This window comes from Protopterus annectens, chromosome 3.part0 (genome assembly GCF_019279795.1).
Source record: "Protopterus annectens isolate FY-2018-M chromosome 3.part0, PAN1.0, whole genome shotgun sequence".
NCBI lineage: Eukaryota > Metazoa > Chordata > Ceratodontiformes > Protopteridae > Protopterus > Protopterus annectens.
In genome coordinates this window covers 164,633,202-164,656,058 of record NC_056731.1, presented here as the reverse complement: position 1 = coordinate 164,656,058, position 22,857 = coordinate 164,633,202, and the positions used below count along the sequence as shown (strand labels likewise).

The 22,857-nt window shown below is 45.9% G+C and overlaps 1 protein-coding gene across 1 annotated transcript in view; it reads left to right on the top strand.

The window, feature by feature from the left end:
- Positions 1–22,857, top strand: part of LOC122796295 — a gene marked incomplete in the record, with an annotated part of 1,783,369 nt that overhangs the window by 1,491,438 nt on the left and 269,074 nt on the right. Inside the window, 1 exon segment of the mRNA XM_044064662.1 lies at positions 20,090–20,186. Coding sequence (XP_043920597.1) covers positions 20,090–20,186 — 97 coding nt within the window.

The following is a 22,857-nucleotide window of genomic DNA, read 5'->3' as shown; positions in this document are numbered from 1 at the left end:
CTTCATTTAGATCAGCCATGACTGGCACAGTGATAAGAAGACATGCATGGTTGAAAGAGCAGGTCTTACCGGATCATGTTAAAGCTAAGCTATTAGATGCTCCTATGGATAAGGCCAGTTTATTTGGTACACCTGCCCAGCAGGTAATGAAGAAAATGGAAGAAAAGGCAAAATCTGTACAAACAGTTAAAGATTTCTTACAGGTTCAGCCCCCAAGGTTTAGCAGCAACTGGCCTGCCAAAAATTGGTCTTTTCCTGACTCCGCAAGATCCCAAAGGGGCAGGAATAGATGCTCCAGAGGCAGAAATCAATCCAGAGGAGGTGCCTACAGAGGACGACAGTGGCAAGGTAATAACAGAGGCACAGACACAACCACTACCACTGCAACAGGACAATCACAGTGACTTGGCTCTAACTCCGCCTACCAGGGAGCAAATAGCAGCACCATTAGGCGGAAAGTTAGCCTTATTTTCGAAAAATTGGCACTATATCACAAAAGACAAGTGGATTTTGCAAACCATAGACCAAGGCTACCGGTTCCACTTCCACACCTTACCAGTAAAAGAGGAATGCCAAACCTGCCTCCAAATCAGAAATTAGAAGCTCTACAGCAGATAACGGAATTAACAAAGATGAGAGCTGTGGAAAGAGTACCAATAACAGAACAGGGCAAAGGATTCTATTCCAGACTCTTCCTAGTACCAAGAAAAGAAAAAGTTGGAGACCTATTCTCGACCTGTCCATCTTAAACACATATATCATTGTCCCAAAATTCAAAATGCTGACCCTACAGCAACTTCTTCCCATGCTGGGCAAGGAGTGTTGGCTGGTAACTCTAGATCTCAAGGAGGCATACCTGCATGTCCCCATTCGACCAAATTGCAGAAGATACCTCAGATTTCTTGCAGGATCAGAGCATTATCAATTCTCAGCATTGCCCTTTGGCTTATCTACTGCGCCCGGAGTATTCACAAAATGCCTGGCATCAGTAATCGCTCACTGCAGACTACAGGGAATCCAAATTTATCCATACCTGGACGACTGCCTGCTACAAGCGGACAACAAAAGCAAGCTGACAACAGATTTACAAAGGATCATTTACTTGCTACAAGCCCTGGGATACACAGTCAATTTTCAAAAAGCAAGGCTGATACCATCCCAAACAAGAACATCCTTGGGCGAATTGGACACAGTAAAACAAATGGCATTCCTAACTGCAGAAAAACAAAAAGAACTCCCTCTTTACTTCTTGGCATTAACAAAACAGAACAAACTAACAGCAAGAAAAGTTCTGCAGGCCTTGGGCTTCATGGCATCATGCATAATCTTGGTCCCACATGCCAGACTGCATATGAGAAAACTACAGTTGTACCTAAAGAATTTATGGTCTCAACACAGGCACAGCCTAGAAGCAGAAATACCACTAATCCCATGCCTAAAACAGGAGTTCCTATGGTGGGCTCAAGCATGCCAGTCAAACCCAGGCCTATCCTTCCACAACTTTCGAACAAGCCAAACAATCACAACAGACGCCTCAGACCTAGGATGGGGGGCGCACATGCTGGACAAATGCGTACAAGGATTGTGGACTCAGGACCAGCTGCACCTGCACATAAACCAAAAAGAAATGCTGGCAGTAAAACTGGCAATCCAAAAATTCAGACCATTCCTCAAAGAAGGCCATTTGATAAGGACAGACAACACCACAGTCATGTGGTACATCAACAAACAGGGAGGCACTTATTCATACCCCCTATGCAGAATGACTTTGGACCTATGGAATCTGGCACTCTGCTACAACATCCAGTTACAGGCAATATTTGTACCGGGAAAAGAGAACACCCTAGCAGACATGTTAAGCAGAACCACCTCGGATGCTCACGAATGGATGCTACACCCGGACATCTTCAAGACCATCACAAAGAAATGGGGAATGCCACAAATAGATCTATTCGCTTCCCCTCTCAATCACCAGCTCAAAAAATTCTGCACAAGGACATTCCACCCACTTGCATGGAAGGTGGATTCGCTCTCCTTCAGCTGTAAAGGTCTGACAGCATATGCATTTCCACCTCTTCCTTTGATACACAAGGTATTACTGAAAATCAGAGGAACGTCCAAGGATAATCCTGATAGCTCCGAACTGGCCAAGGCAACACTGGTACCCATTGCTGAGGAGCATGTCTCAGGAGAAAATGTGGTCAATACCCCTGATGTCTTTGATGTTAACTCAGAACTACTACAGCATCATGCACCCAAACCTAAAAACTTTGCAACTGACTGCCTGTAACATCACATAGCAGCAACTAATCCAAATCTTTCCCAAAGGGTTAAAGACATTATCCTGGAAGCCCGCAGACCTTCAACAAGAAGGAACTATGCAGGAAAATGGAAAAGGTTTGTCATTTGGAGTGCTGAAAGAGGAAAAGATGTGTCGAATATAGATATTGCTAACATTCTGGAGTATTTGACAGAGCTTCTACATACAGGCCTGTCTTATTCCTCCATCAAGATACATGCATCAGCTATCTCAGCAGAATACAGCTTTGATCCACCTGTCTTTTCACATCCTTTACTCAGGCAGTTCCTCAGAGGGATCAAGAATGTAAAACCTCCTAGGAAACCACCATTACCAGCATGGGACTTGAACTTTGTGCTAGAAAAGTTGACACTCCCTCCGTTTGAACCAGCAGCAACAGCAGATTTACAGCACCTGTCATGGAAAACTGCTTTCCTACTGGCAATTACCTCAGCAAGGAGGGTTTCTGAACTACAGGCCTTAATGGCAGTACAACCCTTCCTAATCTTCCATCAAGATAGGGTGTCCATGAGAACTAATCCTACATTTATGCCTAAGGTGGTATCCAGAGTGTCTTTAAACCAGGCAATCCACCTACCTACCTTCTTCCCCAATCCACAAAACAGAGGGGAAAGAATGCTGCATACCTTGGATGTACATAGACAGTTACGCTACTACCTGGACAGAACCAAAAGTAACAGAAAAACTGACCAGCTTTTTGTAGCCTATGCAACAGGAAGGGGAGGAAAAGCAATTTCCAAACAGACAATCTCCAAATGGACAGGGAATTGCATAAGATTCTGTTACTCCTTCCATGGAAAACCAATTCCACAGAACATAAGGCCTCATTCTACAAGGGCTACAGCCACTACCACAGCTTTCTTACGAGGAGTGGCAACCAAGGACATTATTGAGGCGGCTACTTGGACCTCCGTGCATACATTTGCCAAGCATTATAATTTACCTCTGTATTCTAGATCCCGAGCAGGGTTTGCCACTGCTGTACTGCAAGGGATCCTAACCACACCATAATTTCTTCTTCCTCCTCCCCTAGTTGGCTATGGTATTCTACCCATTTGTTATGACTGCAGATGCATCCATGAAGGACATAGTACAGTTTTGTACCTACCATAAATGTAGATGTCCGAACTGGATAGCATCTGCAGTCAGGATTACCCTCCCTCCTTCCCCTCTGTGGTACTCCTAGGGTATTTACCCTCCAAATAGCTAGCTGGGGGGGGGGGGTCTCTTATGGTGTATTGGTTTGTATATATGTACATACATGCTTATTTTTTGTTTGCCTTCTATCCTTTTGGAAACATTGGCATTTATCCAAAATTTAGCCTTCCAAGAGGGCAACTGGCATCTGGGGCAAGAAACACTGAGGAAAATGGCGTCGGCTGATGCCTTTATACCCGAAGACCAGCAGAGATGAAGTCGGGTGAAGTGCGACATCAGCCGAAGCCGGACCCAGACTTTGGAATCCGGCCGACCGAAGGGCTGCCTGACGACAGGACAACCCATTTGTTATGACTGCAGATGCTATCCAGTTCGGACATCTACATTTATGGTAGGTACAAAACTGTACTTTCTTGCACACCCCCCCCCCCCAAACCCGAACATCTCCTCATGTTCCACCCCATCAAAGGGAGTCCGCAACTCAAGAAATTTCGGAGTTGCTAAGAAAAAGAGCCATCCAGCCCGTCCCCCCAGATCAGTCCGGATTGGGTTACTACTCCAGGTTCTTCTTGGTGCCAAAGAAAACGGGGGACCTCAGACCCATTCTAGACCTTTCGTCCCTGAACCTGTTCATACCCAAGGAAAAGTTCCGGATGGTCACCCTCCAATCTATTCTCCCCCTTCTGCAGGAGAGCGACTGGATGTGCTCGTTGGACCTCAAAGATGCGTACTACCATATACTAATGGACAGACGATCCAGGAGGTTCCTCTGCTTCCGGCTAGGAGCCAGTCATTATCAGTTCAGGGTTCTTCAATTTGGCCTAACCTCAGCCCCCAGTGTTTACCAAAGTCATGACAGTGGTTGCAGCCCACCTGAGACTCCAGGGCATTCAGGTGTTCCCTTACCTGGATGGACGACTGGCTCCTCACCGCCCCCAACAAGCATCTACTGGTTATGGCGAGAGATTACGCCCCATCTCTGTTTGGTCATTTGGGCATTTCAGTGAATCTAAAGAAATCCTGCCTGTGCTCCACTCAAGCCCTAGAATTCATAGGGGCCAGATTGGATACTCGAATCTCCAGAGTGGTTCTGACATCGGTCAGGCTAAACAGTTTTTCTCGCCAAGTCTTGGACATTCTTCAGAGCCCCGCTCCTCCAGCAGAATTAGTCCTGAGGGCATTAGGGTCTGTCGGCAGCGATTGGCCTTTCTCTCCATGCCCGTCTGCGAATGCGAGTGTTACAATGGACTCTCCAGGTCCAATGGTCTCTATTGGTCCATCCCTTGGACATGCCGATTCCTCTGAGCAGGGCATGCAGGGACTCCCTACTTTGTGGTTACAGGCTCAGGAACTCAAAGAAGGGAGACCCTTTGTAATTCCCCCAGTCAAAGCCACGTTGACCACGGACGCTTCCTGCCTTGGGTGGGGCGGGCATTACGCAGGCAAGTCCATCCAAGGCACGTGGACTTCTAGAGACTGCATTGCATATCAACGTCCTAGAGGTGAGGGCAGTGCTGTTGGCGTTGCAAGCTCTCCATCACCTTCTACCTCTGGGGACTATTGCAATCCAGATGGACAACATGTCCGATGTCTGGTACATAAACAGGGAGGGACCAGGTCTTACCCCCTGTGTCGAGAAGCCATGAGTGTGTGGGAATGGGCTATTTCCACCAACCGCTTTCTGATAGCAACGCACATTCCGGGGCGGGCCAACATATTAGCGGACAACTTAAGTCTGGTATTTCTCAGCCCTTACGAGTGGTCTCTGAATCCCTCTGTCGCAAAGCAGATATTCCTCAAATGGGGTCACCCTCGCTGCAACCTTTTTGCCTCTCTCCTAAGCTCAAAATGCAGCGATTACTTCGCGATAGTTCCCCCCAGAGGGGAATCCCCCAGGGACACTCTGGTTCATGCTTGGCCGCCCGGTCTACTTTATGCGTATCCTCCTCTTCTCTGATGACTAAATTCATCCAGAAAGCCTGTCTGTTGGGGAGCAGAGTGATTCTCATTGCCCCATTCTGGCCTCGACAAGTCTAGTTCCCCTTTCTGCAGTCTCAGTGTGGCCCCCCCCCATGGATTCTGGATCCCAGACCGGACCTGATCTCACATCCGACGAGATGCCACACTCCGAACCTGGTCAACCTCAGGCTCACGGCCTGGTTGATCCAGTTCCGTTAATGGCAAGGACTCCCGGTATCTCGTCCCTGGTTAAGGCCATTCTGGTGGCAGCTCATAAGCCATCCACCAAAAAGCTCTACAACAGTAAATGGAAACGTTTTTCCATCTGGGCAAAGGATAAGGAATTAGATCCCTTTACGGTTCCTATTCCCACTATCCTGGACTTCCTATCCCTCCTTTTAGGCAGGAGCTAGTCGTCCACCATTAAAGTCCAACTTGCAGCCATCTCTCATTATCATGTGGGGGATGGCGTAAATTCTTTGGCGTCAGCAAAGATATGCAAAGCCTTTTTAAAAGGCGTGTTTCTCTTAAAGCCTCCCATTAAGCCGGCTATGCCTCCATGGGATCTTACCTTGGTCTTACAAGCATTAACAGGACCACCTTTCGAACCGGCGGCCTCAGTGCCTTTAAAATTCTTATCTTGGAAAATGGCCTTCTTGGTTGCTGTTACCTCAGCCAAGCGGGTATCAGAGTTGCAAGCCTTGTGCATTAAGTATCCATACCTTATTTTTCACAAAGATAGGGTGGCCCTCGGGACTAATCCTTCTTTTCGACCTAAGGTAGCCACAGAGACTAGCATTAATCAATCTATTAACCTCCCTGTTTTCTTTCCTAGTTTCCAAAACAAAGGTGAATACATATTGCACAAATTGGATGTGCACAGACAACTACGTTTTTACTTGCATAGGACTAAAGATTTTCGCAAGTCAGACCAGTTGTTTGTTTCTTATGCTAAATCAGCCATGGGCAAACCAATTTCTAAGGTGACAGTAGCAAATTGGATCTCTCAATGTATTAGACAAGCATACATTTCAACTGGGAAGCCAGCTCCGGTTGCCGTTCGGGCACATTCTACTAGATCTGTGGCTACCTCAACAGCTTTTTTGTCTAGAGTTCCAGTAGACGATATTTCTTCAGCAGCTACCTGGTCTTCTTCCCATACGTTCATTTCTCATTACAAGCTGACATGATCTCCAGAATTAGGGCTTCCTTTGGCTCCGCGGTGCTTCGGAATATCCTTCCGTAGGGACCACCCAGGGCCTTTAGGTAAGCTGGGGACTCTGTCCCACAGGTTGCAGATCAAATGAACTACTTCAGATAAAGAAGTTATGTACTCACCATAACGTTCCATCTGAGTAGATACTTCATTTGTCTGCAACCGACCCCCCCCCCCCCCGCCATCCCCCAAACCTCGGTAAGGTATTGTCCTTTGGAGAATTTCTTCTCCGTCTTTAGCCTATAGGGCAAAATAACCGATCTGAGGTAATGTGGTTGGTAGTAAGGGATTATGGATAGGGGGGAAGAGCTAGGAGCTCGGATCTTGAAGCTTGGAAAGCTGCCGGCTCGGATCCGAGGTCGGATCCGACTACCCACAGGTTGCAGACAAATTAAGTATCTACTCAGATGGAATGTTATGGTGAGTACATAACTTCTTTTTTTCAAGTTTCAGAACCGAAGTAGTCAACTTAAAGCTAAGTACCCCGTTGAAACTTTTTCTTGCTCCTTACCGATGTCAGTAAAAGTTAATAATTGGCATTACTTGTGGCAAGCAAATATCTCATAAATATTTTCATTTGTACTGTATTCCTTGCCTAGGCCCTGACCACGACGTACCTTCCTGTCGGTTTTGTGCTTTATTTAATCCGCGCACTATCCGTCGTCTGTACATTTGTGCCTCTAAATATTTCTGATGTCCTTCAAGGATGCATCTGCAGTCATCACATATGGGTTGTCCTGCCTCAGGCAGCCCTTCGGTTGGCCGGATTCCAAAGTCTGGGTCCGGCGTCGGCTGATGTCGCCCTTTCCCCGATGTCAGAGTGCCTGGGGTATAAAAGCGTCAGCCGATGCCATCTTCCCCAGTCTTTCTTGCCGCGTGGTGCCCGAAGCAGTTTGCAAGTGCCGGTCGGCCAGCTCCTGTAAATCAGCTAAACCGAAGACTTCAAAAGCTAAGTACCCCGTTGGGGACTCTTTCTTGCCTCAGACAATGTCAGATAAAATTAATAATTGTTTAACTTGTGGGAAACAAATACCTCATAAGGATTTTCACTCTTACTGCCTCCCTTGCCTAGGCCCAGACCACGACGTCTCGGTCTGTTCAGCCTGTGCTTCCTTCAACCGACGCACTCTTAGACGTCGGACAGAGTTCGCAGAGGAATTTTTTGGGGCCAGTTTTGCTTACAATATGCCGTCGGGGACTCCGACTTCATATTTAACAAAGAAACGGAAGGACAAGGAACCGGCACACGCGGCCCGCAGTTTCGGCTGAAACCACGGCCAGGCCTACCGCGAGTGTCTCGGTCTCGGCTGAAAGAGTCCTTGGTACTTCCGACCACCGAAACTGTACAACTGACAACCTCGGCCCCTGAGGCCACTACTGTATCGGTTATTGAATCTCCATTAGAATCTGGTGTCCAGGAACCTTCTGACACCGTTCCCTTAGACAAAACTACACCAGCACGTGGTGCAGCCAGGCCTCCTGCATCCATGTCCATAATGGCATTCTCTAGGGCTAAATCTGCTAAACACTCTAAATCTATGCCTCCCAGGGTTATCCCTCGGGGACCCACTACAGGTTCTCAGATCCTTAGTCTAGCAGAGGACCTTATTTCATTAATTAGGGGCTCACAGCCTCATCCGGACAGGGGCTCTCAACCTCCTACAGAAAAAAGGCCCAGGATTGAGCCCTCTGATCCCCACTCCTCAGATGAGGCCTCTGATGGCTCTGCTCTCTCGGACTACCAGGAGGAGGCTTTTTCGGCCTACGAGGATTCTGATGCAGAGGAATCTATCCCTTCGGCCTCCCCTCCTGAAGAGCTGTCCTTTGGAGAAACTCTGCACACTATGAGGGAGCATTTCCAATGGCAGGGCCAGGAATTCTCTGATTCCAGTAAGAGATTAAGGACCTTCTTGCATTTGCCTCAGCATAGACCTTTGGCTATTCCCCCTGTTTTGAATGTCATTGATGATGTGTACTCTGAGTCTAGCACAACCCTGACACTCTCCCTCCGGCTCCTGCCAAACCCGATAGGTATTACAGGGTCCCGGAATCGCATCTTTTCCTTTACAAGGCCCACTCTGCTGATCCAGAAACTATTTCCCAGGGGCCTAAAGGGGTTGCAACTGCCACTACAAAAAATCTACTTCCCTCTGAAAGGGAGTCCAGGGCTTTAGAGCGATGGGGTAAAAAAGTGTATACTTCTGCTACCCTTTCTATGAGGGCTTTAAATTGTCAATTTCATATGATACAGTACCAAGAGTATTTGTTTGATGAATTGCATAAAAAACTGTCTTCACCCGAACCCCTAGATCGCAATTCACTTCAGGATCTGGTACATAACTCTCAACAGGTTAGCAACCATTTCTTGCAGTGTGGTTATGATGCATTGGAAGCTTCATGTAGGTCAGCTATGACAGGTGCAGTCATATGTAGGCATGCTTGGCTGAAGGAACAATCTCTGCCAGACCATGTTAAAGCAAAGCTTCTGGATGCTCCACTGGAAAAGCAAAAGTTATTTGGCTCCACTGCTCAAGAGGTCTTAAATAAATTTGAAGAAAAGGCAAAATCTTTACAAACAGTCAAAGATTTTCTGCAAGTACTACCACCAAGATTCAGCAGAAATTGGCCTTCCAAGAACTAGTCCTTTCCAGACACAGAGAGATTTCAGAGAGGCAAGAACAGGTGTGCCAGAGGTAGAGGGCAAGCTAGAGGCTCCTACAGAGGACGTCAATGGCAGCCTCCCAACCAGAGAGGTAGTGCAGGGCCTACAACTGCTGCACAAGGACAGACTCGATGACTTTACTTTGACACCGCCAACCAGGGCTCAATTGGAAGCACCTTTGGGCGGAAAGCTTTCCTTATTCTCAGAAAATTGGCACATTATTACAAGGGACAAATGGACACTGCAAATAATAGACAAAGGATACAGGTTCCATTTCCACACGTTATCAAAAAGAAAAGGCATGCCAGACCTGCCACCAAATCAAAGGGCAGAGGCTTTGAAACAAATCTCCAACCTAATGCAAATGAAAGCTATAGAAAAGGTTCCTCTCTCAGAACAAGGCCAAGGATTTTACTCCAGACTATTCCTTGTTCCAAGAAAAGAAAAGCAATGGAGGCCTATTCTCAACTTGTCCGCACTCAATACTTATCTCATTGTGCCAAAATTCAAAACGCTGACTCTACAGCAACTCCTTCCCATGCTGGGCAAGGGGTCTTGGCTGGTAACTCTGGACCTCAAGGAGGCATACCTGCATGTCCCTATCAGACAAAGCTGCAGAAGACACCTCAGATTTCTTGCAGGTTCAGAGCATTATCAATTCTCAGCATTGCCCTTTGGCTTATCTACTGCGCCCAGAGTATTCACAAAATGCTTGGCATCAGTAATTGCACACTGCAGACTTCAGGGGATGCATATATACCCATATCTGGACGACTGCCTTATACAAGCGGACAGCCAACAAACTTTGGTAAAACACTTGAATTATACCATCCACCTACTTCAGGCCTTGGGATATACAGTCAACATCCACAAGTCAAGACTTGTTCCATCCCAAAGAATACCCTTTCTGGGTGCGAATCTAGACACAACCACCCAAATGGCTTTCCTCACAGAAGAAAAACAAAGTCAACTACCGGATTACTTCAAAAATCTGTCAAGACAAACTCAGCTGACTGCAAGGAAAATCCTGTAGGCCCTGGGTTACATGGCTTCTTGCATTCTTCTGATTCCACAAGCAAGGCTACATATGAGGAAACTGCAATGGTACCTAAGGAGTTTATGGACTCAGCACAGTCACAGCTTGGAAACTTTGATACCACTCATCCCATGCCTTCAAAGGAATTTCTGTGGTGGGCTCAAGCAAGCCAGTCAAACAGGGGTCTGCCTTTCAGCAAACCAATAGCCAGCCAAACCATTACAACGGATGCTTCAGACCACGGATGGGGAGCGCACATGGAGGGAAGGTGCATTCAAGGACTATGGTCACAAAAAGAGCTACGCATGCACATAAACCAAAAGGAAATGCTGGCAGTGATACATGCAATCGAGGCCTTCAAGCTATTTCTACATCAAGGCCACCTGCTAATAAGGACAGACAACACCACAGTTATGTGGTACATAAACAAGCAAGGAGGCACCCATTCCTACCCTCTTTGCAGACTGGCTATGAATCTATAGGAACTTTCCTTGACACTCAATATAGAGCTGCAATCCCAGTTTGTGCCAGGAAAGGACAATATACTGGCGGACAGCTTAAGCAGGAACATCATGGATGCACACGAATGGATGCTGCACCCAGACATCTTCCATCAGATAACACAATCATGGGGGAGACCGGACATAGACCTCTTTGCCTCCCCACACAATCATCAGCTGAAGAAATTCTGCTCAAGGACATACCACCCACAAGCATGGAAAGTGGACGCTCTCTCAGCTGGAGAACTCTAACAGTGTATGCATTCCCACCTCTTCCATTAATGACCAAGGTCTTACTGAAGATCAGGGCAGAGCAGCCAAGAGCGATTCTGATAGCTCCGGACTGGCCAAGACAGCACTGGTACCCATTGCTAAAGAGCATGTCACGGACGAAACCATGGCCTCTTTCAAAATGGCCACTTCTCCTGACACAGCACAATTACAAAACTCTGCATTCCAACCTGAAAACATTGCATCTAACTGCCTGGAAAATACCTTGATTCATCACCAGGATAAGTTATCCAAGAGAGTGAAGGATATCATCATGGAAGCTCGCAGGCCTTCCACAAGAAAGGCATACTCAGCAATATGGAAAAGATTTCACACTTGGAGCACCACAAAGGGTCTAGATGCAAACGTTATGAGCATGGCACATATCCTGGAATATTTGGCAACAATGCTCCACAATGGCCGGTCTTACTCTTCCATTAAAATTCATGCTTCAGCAATTTCAGCAGAGTACAGTACTGCGCCACCTGTCTTAGAAACTGTCTTAGGAGAGGGTGAGAGAAGAGGAATTAAAAACATCAATCCTCCAAGGAAACCACTAGTGCCTACTTGGGACCTTAACTTCGTGTTGGAAAAACTAACACTGCCTCCCTTTGAACCAGCAGCATCTGCTGAACTACAGTTCCTGTCTTGGAAGACTGCTTTCCTTCTGGCCATAACCTCAACAAGAAGAGTATCTGAGTTACAGGCCCTCATGGCAGTGCAGCCATTTCTTATCTTTCATCATGACAGAGTATCTTTGAGAACAAATCCTTCATTTATGCCAAAGGTGGTATCCAGGGTCTCAAACCAAGCTATTCACCTGCCTACCTTCTTTCCAAATCCACAAAACAAAGGGGAAAAGCTTCTGCACACCCTGGACATACACAGACAGTTGCGATACTACTTGGACAGAACTAAAAGTTACAGAAAAACTGACCAGCTGTTTGTAGCATATGCTGCTGGTGCACAAGGAAAAGCAATTTCAAAACAGACAATTTCTAAATGGATAGGGAATTGCATTCGTTTTTGTTACTCCTTTCATGGAAAAACTGTGCCAGCTAACATTAGACCTCATTCGACCAGAGCCACAGCCACCTCCACAGCATTCTTAAGAGGGGTGGCTACCAAGGACATTTTAGAAGCTGCTACATGGAGCTCCGTGCATACATTTCCAAAGCATTACAACTTACCTTTATATTCCAGATCCAGAGCAGGCTTTGCTACGGCAGTCCTGCAGGGCATTTTAGCTACACCATCCTTTACATAGACCCTCCACCCCCAGATTGGCTATGGTATTCTACCCATATGTGATAACTGCAGATGCATCCTTGAAGGACATAGTACAGTTTTGTACCTAACATAAATGTAGATGTCCGATGGGTATGCATCTGCAGTCAGGTTCACCCTCCCTCCTTCCCCTCTGTGGTATTTCTTGGGTACTTTTCCCTCTCATAGCTAGTGGGGGTTATCTATTATGGTGTATTTGTTTTTATATATATATGTGTATATATATATATATATATATATATATATATATATATATATGTATATATATGTGTGTGTATATGTATATATATGTATATATATATATATATGTATATATATATATATATATATTTATGGATATATATATTTATGGATATATTTCTGTGCATGTTTGGAATCTATTGCATTTCTCCAAATTTAGCCTTCCTTAGAGGGCACCTGGCATCTGGGGCAAGAAAAACTGAGGAAGATGGCGTCTGCTGACACTTTTATACCCCAGGCGCTCTGACGTCGGGGAAAGGGCGACAACAGCCGACGCCGGACCCAGACTTTGGAATCCGGCCGACCGAAGGGCTGCCTGTGGCAGGACAACCCATATGTGATGACTGCAGATGCATACCTATCGGACATGTACATTTATGGTAGGTACAAAACTGTACTTTCTCTGTTTAATTATCCAGAAATTACGTCTGTTAGCCATCCGACTACTGGGATTCCGAAAAAACGCAAAGATAGAGACAGGCAGCCAAGGTCCAAAACTGCCGATGACGCTTCCCTAAGCCAGTCGCCAGTTCAGTTCTCAGTTAGGCACTTTCGCAGCCCCTGATACCCGCTACTTCTGACTCACTGAGACCCATTTGGAGTCAGATATGCCGCGAGATGCTTCACTTATGGAACCCGTGGATGTCTTGGATGGGTCTGGAGCCGCTGTGCAGGCACCGACTTCTGTGGGTTTATTCAGGCCTACAAACTTGCATATTAAACCGACTCCACCTTCTATACTAAGGCCTAAATCTCGATCTGTGTCTAACGAAACAATGGAGACGAAAGCGCTTAATCTATGGTTCCAGTTGTATATTTGAGTATCGCTTTCAGTGGAATTTATTATCTTGTGGATCGCTTCATGTAATAAACTATTTTTTGTTTATTCTTGGCTGCATTGGACTGAATTCCTGAAGACTTCCTGTATTGTGACCGGGACCGCATTCTCTCTTGTGATTTGTGAGGCAGTTTTTGGTTACAAGTGATTCTAACGAAACGATGCCCAGGCCACATGTTCAGGCCCCTGTGCCTAAAAAACAAATTATCAAAATGACTGAAGATTTTATTACTCTAATCAGGGGTAGTCAAATCCCCCCCCCCCCCTTCTAAGAGGCCTAGGGCTGAGCTTGACTATAAATTTTCTGATCAGGATTCTGTTTCTTCTGATTCTTCTAATGACCTGGATTTGTCCATACATACTAATGCGGATTCTGATGCAGAGGATTCCATTCCCTCTTCCTCCCCCCTGAGTACTTTTCTTTTGGGGAAACTTTACATACCTTAACGGAGCATTTCCACTGGGAAAGTCAGGAATTTTCTGAATCAAGAGGCTTAGGGATTTCTTTCTACCTTAGCATAGGCCTTTGGCTATACCTCCTGTACTAGACATTGTTGATGTGTTTTCAGAATCCAGTATGGCCCCTGATTCCCTGCCTCTGTCTCCTAGTAAGCCTGACAGATACTACAGGGTTCCTGAGTCCCACAAGTTCCTTTTCAAAAATCCTGTTGCGGATCTAGAAACCATTTCTCAGGGCCCCAAGGGCATTAAGGCTTCTTCTGCTAAAAATCCTACTCCTCCTGATAGAGACTCCAGGGCGCTGGATAGATGGGGTAAAAAGGCTTATACTTCTGCAGCCTTGGCAATCAGGGCTTTAAACTGCCAATTACATATGTTAAAATACCAACAGCATATTATTGGACTGCTTAAGCAGAAAATGTTGATTTCTGACTGTGTGGAAAATAAAGATTTACAGGATTTATTGCATTCTGCTGAACAAGTTGGAAAACATACTTTGCAATGTGGTTTTGATTCTTTAGAGGCCTCTTGCAGGGCTGCTGTAATTGGGTCTGTGCTTAGAAGGCATGCTTGGCTTAAGGAGCAATCTCTGCCTGACCATGTTAAAGCAAAATTGTTGGATGTTCCTTTATATCAGGACCGCCTGTTTGGCAATAAGGCTGAAGAAGTTCTAAAAAAGATGGAAGATAAAGCTAAATCTATGCAAACTGTAAAAGATTTCTTACAGGTGCAACCTCCGAGATTTAGTAGGCACTGGTCTACTAAGAATTGGTCTTTTCCAGCTTCTTCCAGATCCTCTCGAGCCAAACCCAGACACACCAAAAGCACCAGGTTTCAGTCCCAGGGGACTCTCAGAACTAAGCAATGTGGGGCTTCCACTTCCAAATCTGGAAATAAGACACTCCCATATGGTAATGCTGGCTCTTCACAAGTTACTTCCTATTCTAGGCAAAGATGCCTGGTTGGCAACTCTAGATTTAAAAGAAGCTTACCTGCATATCCCAGTCAGGGAATTTTGCAGGAGATACCTACGCTTCAAAGCAGGCTACTTGCATTATCAGTTCTCTGCACTGCCCTTTGGCTTGTGTACTGCACCCAGGATATTCACCAAGTGCTTGGCTCCAGTAATTGCATTTTGCAGACAAAGAAATATTCGAATATATCCATAGCTGGATGATTGTCTAATTCAGGCAGAAAACCAGGCCATACTTCTAAATCATCTGGGGTTTGTTAAAAAGGGTTCTAACTTGTCTGGGGTACACCATAAACGAAAAGAAATCACAACTGGTACCCTCTCAACAGATTGCATTCCTGGGTGCAAGCTTGAATACAACTACCCAGATGGCTTTCCTCATGCCAGAAAAGCAAATTCATTTGGTAACTTACTTCAAACAAGTGGCCACAAAAACCCTGCTATCTGCAAGACAAATACTGCAAGCCTTGGGGTTCATGGCCTCCTGCATTCTTCTAATTCCATATGCAAGACTGCATATGAGGAAACTTCAGAGGTACTTGGTCTATGGAGTCAACATTGTCACAGCCTGGAAACAATGATTCCTATCATACCTTGCCTACGCCTGGAGTTCCTATGGTTGGCAGAGGCCTGCCACCAAAACAAGGGACTGCCAGTCACACTACCCCATGCCGCCCAAACCCTAACTACAGATGCATCAGACTGTGCATGGTGGCTCACCTGACAGGGAAGTGCATTCAGGGCAAATGGAACCCAAACCAAATGCACCTACATATCAATCAAAAAGAAATGTTAGCTGTATAGAATGCTCTGACAGCCTTCAAGAACTACATTCTTCCAGGACAACTAATGGTAAAGACTGACACCACGGTTATGTGGTACATAAACAAGCAGGAGGGTGCACATTCCTACCCCCTCTGCAGATTAGCCATGGCATTGTGGAACACGGCCTTGCGCTACCAAGAGCACCTACAAGCTCATTTCCTGCCAGGAAAATTGAATACACTGGCAGACTGACTAAGCAGAAATCTCATGGACCCACATGGGTGGAAACTGGAACCACACATTTTCAACATGTTGACAAGCAAATGGGGGAGCCCAGGCGTAGATCTTTTTGCCTCCCCCCAGAACTACCAATTGGACAAATTTTGCACTCCCCACAAAAAAGCCTGGAAAGTGGATACTCTGTCCTTCAGCTGGAAAAACCTATCAGTCTGTCTTTCCCCCTCTGCTCTCCAAAGTTCTGCTAAAAGTCACAGGACAAACCAAGAATGGTTTTGATTGCTCCAGACTGGCCACGCCAACACTGGTACCCACTCCTGCATAGTGTCACAAATATCTCCATGGCACCTGCCTCAGTCACCTTCCTTGCTGTCTGGGCAGGAGAAGCAAATTCTGCACCCTTAGCTCCCAACATTGAACCTTGCAGCTTGGCTAATCACTTAAATTCACCCTTAGCATCCCTCAGCAAACCTGTGATGGATGTCATCTTGGAGACGAGAAGACCTAGTACTAAAAAAATCTTATGCTGACAAATGGAAAAGATTGTGCCTGGAACAAATCTTTAGGGATGAGCACAGCAGCGCCCAATTTACCTCAGATTTTGCAATACTTAACTGAGATGCTTCACAAGGGCCTGTCTTTTTCCTCTTAAAATCCATGCTTCAGCTATTTCAGTTCACTATAACACAGAACCACACCCTTCTTTTCTCATCCTCTGCTCGAGCTGGATCTCAGAGAGGGGCAAAGAACTTGAGACCACCCAGGAGAGCTCCTACCCCTGCCTGGGACCTTAACTTTGTTTTGGAGAAGCTCACTCTACCTCCTTTTGAGCCAGCTGCTACTGCAGACTGCAGACTAATTTCTTTCTTGGAAAATCGCCTTCCTTTTAGCAATCACTTCAGCTGGAAGTATATCTGAATTACAGGCCCTTATGTCAGTGGAGCCTTTCATCATCTTTCATGTGGACAGGGTGTCTCTGAGGACCAATCCATCCTTCATGCCCAAGGTGGTTTCCAGTGTGGCTCCTAATCAGTCCATTCATTTATAAGCCTTCTATCCCAGTCCACAGAACAAAGGTGGAACGGATTTTGCTTTCCTTGGACGTGCACAGAACTTAGATTCTACTTGGACAGAACTAAATTTCGAAGAAAATCTGAACACTTGCTAGTAGCATTTGCTGCTGGGCAGAGGGGAAGGCTATTTCAAAACAAACCATTTCTAAATGGATAAGCCATTTAAGCAGAAATCTCATGGACCCACACGAGTGGAAACTGGAACCCAAAATATTCAAGCTTTTGAGGAACAGGTGGGGGGCACCAGATGTGGACCTCTTTGCTTCCCCTCAGAATTATTAATTGAGCAAATATTCACCAGAACTCCCCACAGCCAAGCTTGTAAAGTGGATGCCCTGTCCTTCACCTGGGAAAGCCTGTGTCTGTCTTTCCCCCTCTGTTCCTCTGCTCGAAGGTTTTACTAAAGATCAAACAAGGCAAGCCAAGGCCAATCCTGATTGCACCAGACTGGCCACACCAGCACTGTTACTGTCTTTTGCACTGTCTGACAGGGCTGCCAACATGGCACCTGCCTCAGACTCCTTCCCTGCCGACCCAGCAGGCGGGCCAGATTCTGCACCCTCAACTACAGATCCTTAACCTAGCAGCCTGGTTCATCCCCTGAATTCTTCACCAGCAACTCTCAGTATGCAGGTGCTGGATGTCCGTATTGAGGCAAGGAGGCTTAGTACTAGAAAATCCTATTCGGAAAAGTGGAAAATATTCTGCTCCTGGAACCAGTCTCAGGGAATGGACACAACTGTGCCCAACTTGCCTCATATACTAGATTACTTAACAGAAATGCTTCACAAAGGCCTATCCCTTCTCTTCAATTAAGATTCATGCCTCTGCCATCTCGGCGCATAATACTGAGCCACCCCTTTTCTCTCATCCTCTGGTCACAGTTTCTGAGAGGAGCCAAAAATTTAAGACCCTCCAGGAGAGCTCCCACTCCTGCTTGGGTACCTTAACTTTGTATTGGAAAAGCTCACGCTTCCGCCCTTTGAACCTGCTATCACAGCAGAGTTAAAATTCCTCTCATGGAAGACCGCTTTACTTCTAGCCATAACTTCAGCGAGAAGAGTGTCTGAATTGCAGGCCCTTATGTCCATGGAACCCTTCATTATTTTCCATGCGAACAGGGTTTCCCTCAGGATTAACCCATCATTTATGCCCAAGGTGGTATCTAGTGTGGCTTTAAACCAATCCATTCATTTGCCAACTTTTTCCCTTAATCCTCAGAATAGAAGTGAAAGGATCCAGCATTCCCTGGATGTGCACAGGCAGCTCAGGTTCTATCTGGACAGGACTAAGCATTGAACAGCTGCTAGTCAGCTTTGCTGCAAGGGCATAGGGCAAGGGCATTTCAAAGCAAACCATTTCTAAATGGATAGCACACTGCATCCATTTTTGCTACAAACATCATGGGAAACCTACCCCACAGTGGATCAGAACACATTCTAATAGGGCTGCATCAACCTCTACAGTATTTCTTGGGCAGTCCCTACCAGGGACATCCTGGAAGCTGCAACCTGAAGTTCTGTACGCACTTTCACCAGGCATTACCACTTACCTATCTTTTCTAACTCCAGAGCTGGATTTGCCACAGCAGTCTTACAGGCCCTGATTGCCAGCCCTAATGCTCTCTAACTACCTCTACCCTTCCTTAGTTTTGGGAATCAACCCAAATGTGATGACTGCAACAGTGAAACACGAAGAACATAGTACAGTTGTGTGTATACTTAACATAAATGTAGATGTCAGAGTGTATTCACTGTTGCAGTCCTGGTTACCCTCCCTCAAGCCCCCTGACTCCTCTTTACTTCTATCTATCTTTTTTCTTTGGCATATCTTATATAATGCATTTGCTTTTTGCTGGGGGTGTTCCATACCATGTAATTGCTTCCTGTTTTGGGGGCACCTGACATCTGGGGAAAGAAAAACTGATGTAATGGCGTCTGCTGCATTTTTTATACCCCTGACGCCCTGACATCATGGAAGAAGCAACAGCATCCGATGTAGAAATCCCAAGACTCTGGTATTCAGGCCGACTGAGGGCTTACCTGCAGGCAGATAACCCAAATGTGATGACTGCAACAGTGACTACACTAACGTGTACATTTGTGCTAAGTGTACACAACTGTACTTTCTGAGGTCTAGTGTGTGCAGGTGTCACTTTTATGGCTCACGTTCTGCTGGCCATGTCAGACGTCCTGCTCTCACTATACAGTCACTGAAATCATTTGTATACTGGCTGGACATTTGGGTAGCAAAAGGGAAAAACCCATATCTGCAGACTGCAACATGGAAGAGAAGGACATTTATGGTTACGGTAAGATCTTGCACAACTTTTTTACACTGGGTTTATTGCACTTAATGTTTTTCAGATGTTTTATTCTTTGTGATTCGTAGACATCTCTGTTAGAAAGTTCATATAATTAGAATTTTAGAAGGGTTATTCCTCTAGAGATTTTCTCTGTTGTATGTTTTGCAGATTTGGAAATTAAATCTCTGCAGCATGTACCTTTTTGCAGACTCCCTTTTGCTACTGCACTCTGCCTCCTAGTGTAAAGCTGTGGAGCCCTTACTGCTACCAGGAAGACCATAATGCAGTTGGAGGCTTGGGGAACTAGAGGAGCCAGATGGGCATAGTGAGTTTAAGCAGGGTGTCAACTTTTGCTCATCCAGGGGAAGTGACTGGTGCGGGGTACTTGCCTAGGCAGACTTGCATAGTTGAAAAGCTGATGAAGCCCAGGGTCGTGTGGGTGTGCATATCTGTAAGGGGTACAGATCAGAGTGAGGAAAGTCAGTTGAAGTCCATAGCATTCCTTCCCTTTGGAAGCTACAGATGTGCAAGACAAGGGAACTGTGTGAGGGAGGGCATTTTCAAAAAAAAAAAGTGTAAGGGATTCCTGAGTGATGTAATTTGCAATCTGCTCTCACTCCATGTGAATGAATGTGCTGGAACCAGCTCTCTCCCAGCAGGGAATGAACAGACCATAAAAAGTACAAGGGACTGGTCGTTGACTGCTCTCACAAGCAATAAAAAAAATTAAAATTAAGTTTGTATTTACCTGTTTTTATAGTCTGCTTTTGATCTTTTCCATTTCCAATTAGGCAAGCTATGGTAAACCAGCTGGACAGGACATGCAACCAGGTCGTCATGCAGAGATGGATGTGAGAAGAGGACCTGTGAACCCAGACAGTTACAAGGGTAAATTTGTTCGAGTTTATTTTCTGGATTTTTAAGTTGTTGGTCTGATGCATTGATACCAAGTTAAGTGAATCAATCTATATAATTCTGCAGTTACAGGCTTGATGTTCATCGTGTTACCCTGCTGCAGTCATCACACTTGGGTTATCCTGTTGTCAGGTGGTCCTGCAGTCGGCTGGAATTCCAAAGTCTTGGTCCGGCGTCTGTTGCTGTCGCTTCTTCCCTGACGTCAGTGCGCCAGGGGTATATGTAATGCAACCGACGCCATTTTGTCCAGTCTTTCTTGCCGTGCAGTGCCCAAAGCAGAAGCAGTTCGCAAGTACCGGTCGGCAGACTCCTGAGATTTTCGAATTTCAGACCGAAGTCTTCTATAAAGCTAAGTACCCCGTTGGGGAAACTTTTCTTGCCTCAGACCGATGTCAGAAAAAGTTAACAATTGTATTTCTTGTGGGAAGCAAATACCTCATAAGGATTTTCATTCTTATTGCATACCTTGCCTAGGCCCAGACCACGACATCACTAGTTGTCGTTTTTGTGCTAGGTTTAATAAGCATACTATTAAAAGACGCTTTGATTTCGCACGATACTACGGTAGAAATTTAACTACACTATGCCGTCGGAGCAACAGATTACAGGCGTGCACAAAACAATGCAAGGATAAGGACAGAGCCCAGGCCTAAGCCAGATTCCGAGGCCTCGGCTGGTCCGGTCTCCGGTTCTCCGGTCCTCAGTGAGGCTCTGACGCAGCCCCTGACTACCGCAGATCTGGAACCCGAGACAGCTTTGGAACTTTTGACGGAATGTACCGGGCTGACGTAACCATTTTGTTCAGGCCCTACCGATGACATTGCTGAAAAAGATGTCGGTGCTACAGAAACGCCATCGGTTTCTGAAGGCGTTTTCAGACCGACGCGCACCATTAAAACGTATCCTAAGATGAGGACTCCTATTAAATCTAAAAGGATAAGATACAGATGCTCAAAATGGCTGAAGATTTGATCTCTTTAATCAGGGGTTCCCAGCCCCCTCCTGACAAAAGGCCTAGACGAGGAAGATTATGCATCCTCTGAACAAGTGTCCATTTCTTCAGACTCCTCTGAGGACCAAGATTACTCCTTCTCCCCTTATGAAGATTCTGATGCTGAGGATTCCATTCCCTCAGCTTCTCCTCCTGAAGACTACCCTTTTGGAGAAACTTTACACACTGAGGGAACATTTTCACTGTTAAGGTCAGGACTACTCTGACTCTAAGAAAAGGCTCAGAGAGTTTCTTTTACTCCCTCAGCACAGACCACTTGCCATCCCACCAGTTTTAGACATTGTGGATGATGTTTACTTAGAATATAGTTTAAACCCAGACTCTCTACCCCCTGCTCCGGCCAAGCCTGACAGATACTATAGAGTGCCTGATTCCCACAAATTTCTTTATAAAAGTCCTGTTGCTGACCCAGAGACAATCTCCCAGGGTCCCAAAGGGGCTAAGGCTTCCATGGCTAAAAATCCTGTATCCTCAGAGGGATTCCAGAGCACTAGACAGGTGGGGGAAAAAGGTTTACACCTCAGCCACTCTAGCTATGAGGGCACTAAATTGCCAATTTCACATGCTTAAGTATCAGCAATTTCTAATCTCTCAGTTAAAGCAAAGAATGACCACTCTCCCTCAACAGTCTGAATTGAAAGAAATGCAGGATCTGTTGCATGCAACTGAACAGGTGGGCAAACATTCCTTACAATGTGGGTTTGATTCTTTGGAGGCCTCCTGCAGAGCAGCTGTCACTGGGTCTGTTATACGTAGGCATGCTTGGTTAAAGGAAAAAACTCTGCCTGATCATGTTAAAGCAAAGCTTCTAGATGCTCCCTTACAGCAGGATGTTCTTTTTGAAGTTAAAGCAGAAGTCGTCTTAAAGAAAATGGAGGATAAGGCAAAATCTATGCAGACAGTCAAAGATTTCCTACAGGTACAGCCCCCTCGCTTCAGCAGAAACTGGCCAACAAAAAATTGGTCCTTTCCAGCTACTGACAGACCACAGAGGAGTAAATACAGGCGTCCAAGAGGCAGAGGACAACCACAAGCCCAGTACAAACCTCACCAATGGGGCACTACAACACAGAAGGGAGGAGAAGACAGGTTCCACTCTACCAGAAGGCAAACTCAGTGACTTGCACCTCACCTGGCCAAGCAACACTCTCTTGGCAGCCCCCTTGGGAGGAAAACTCGCACTTTTTTCAGACAACTGGCACATTGTCACAAAGGACAAATGGGTCCTAGACATAATTTTACAAGGATACAGATTCCAATTTTTCACCTTGCCAATGAAAAGAGGAATGCCAAACCTGCCACAAAATCAATGGGCAGAGGCACAAAAACAAATTACAGCTCTCATGGACATGAGCCATTCAACTGGTACCTACTCGAGAGCAAGGTCAAGGATTTTACTCACCACTCTTTCTAGTGCCCAGAAAGGACAATGCCTGGAGACCAATTCTGGACCTTTCAATTCTAAACACCTTCTTACAAGTACCCAAATTCAAGATGCTAACACTACAGCAGCTTCTTCCCATGTTGGGCAAAGAAGCATGGCTAGTAACGTTGGACCTCAAGGAGGCATACCTGCATGTCCCTATGAGACAAAGTTGCAGAAGATACCTCCGTTTCATTGCAGGTTCAACA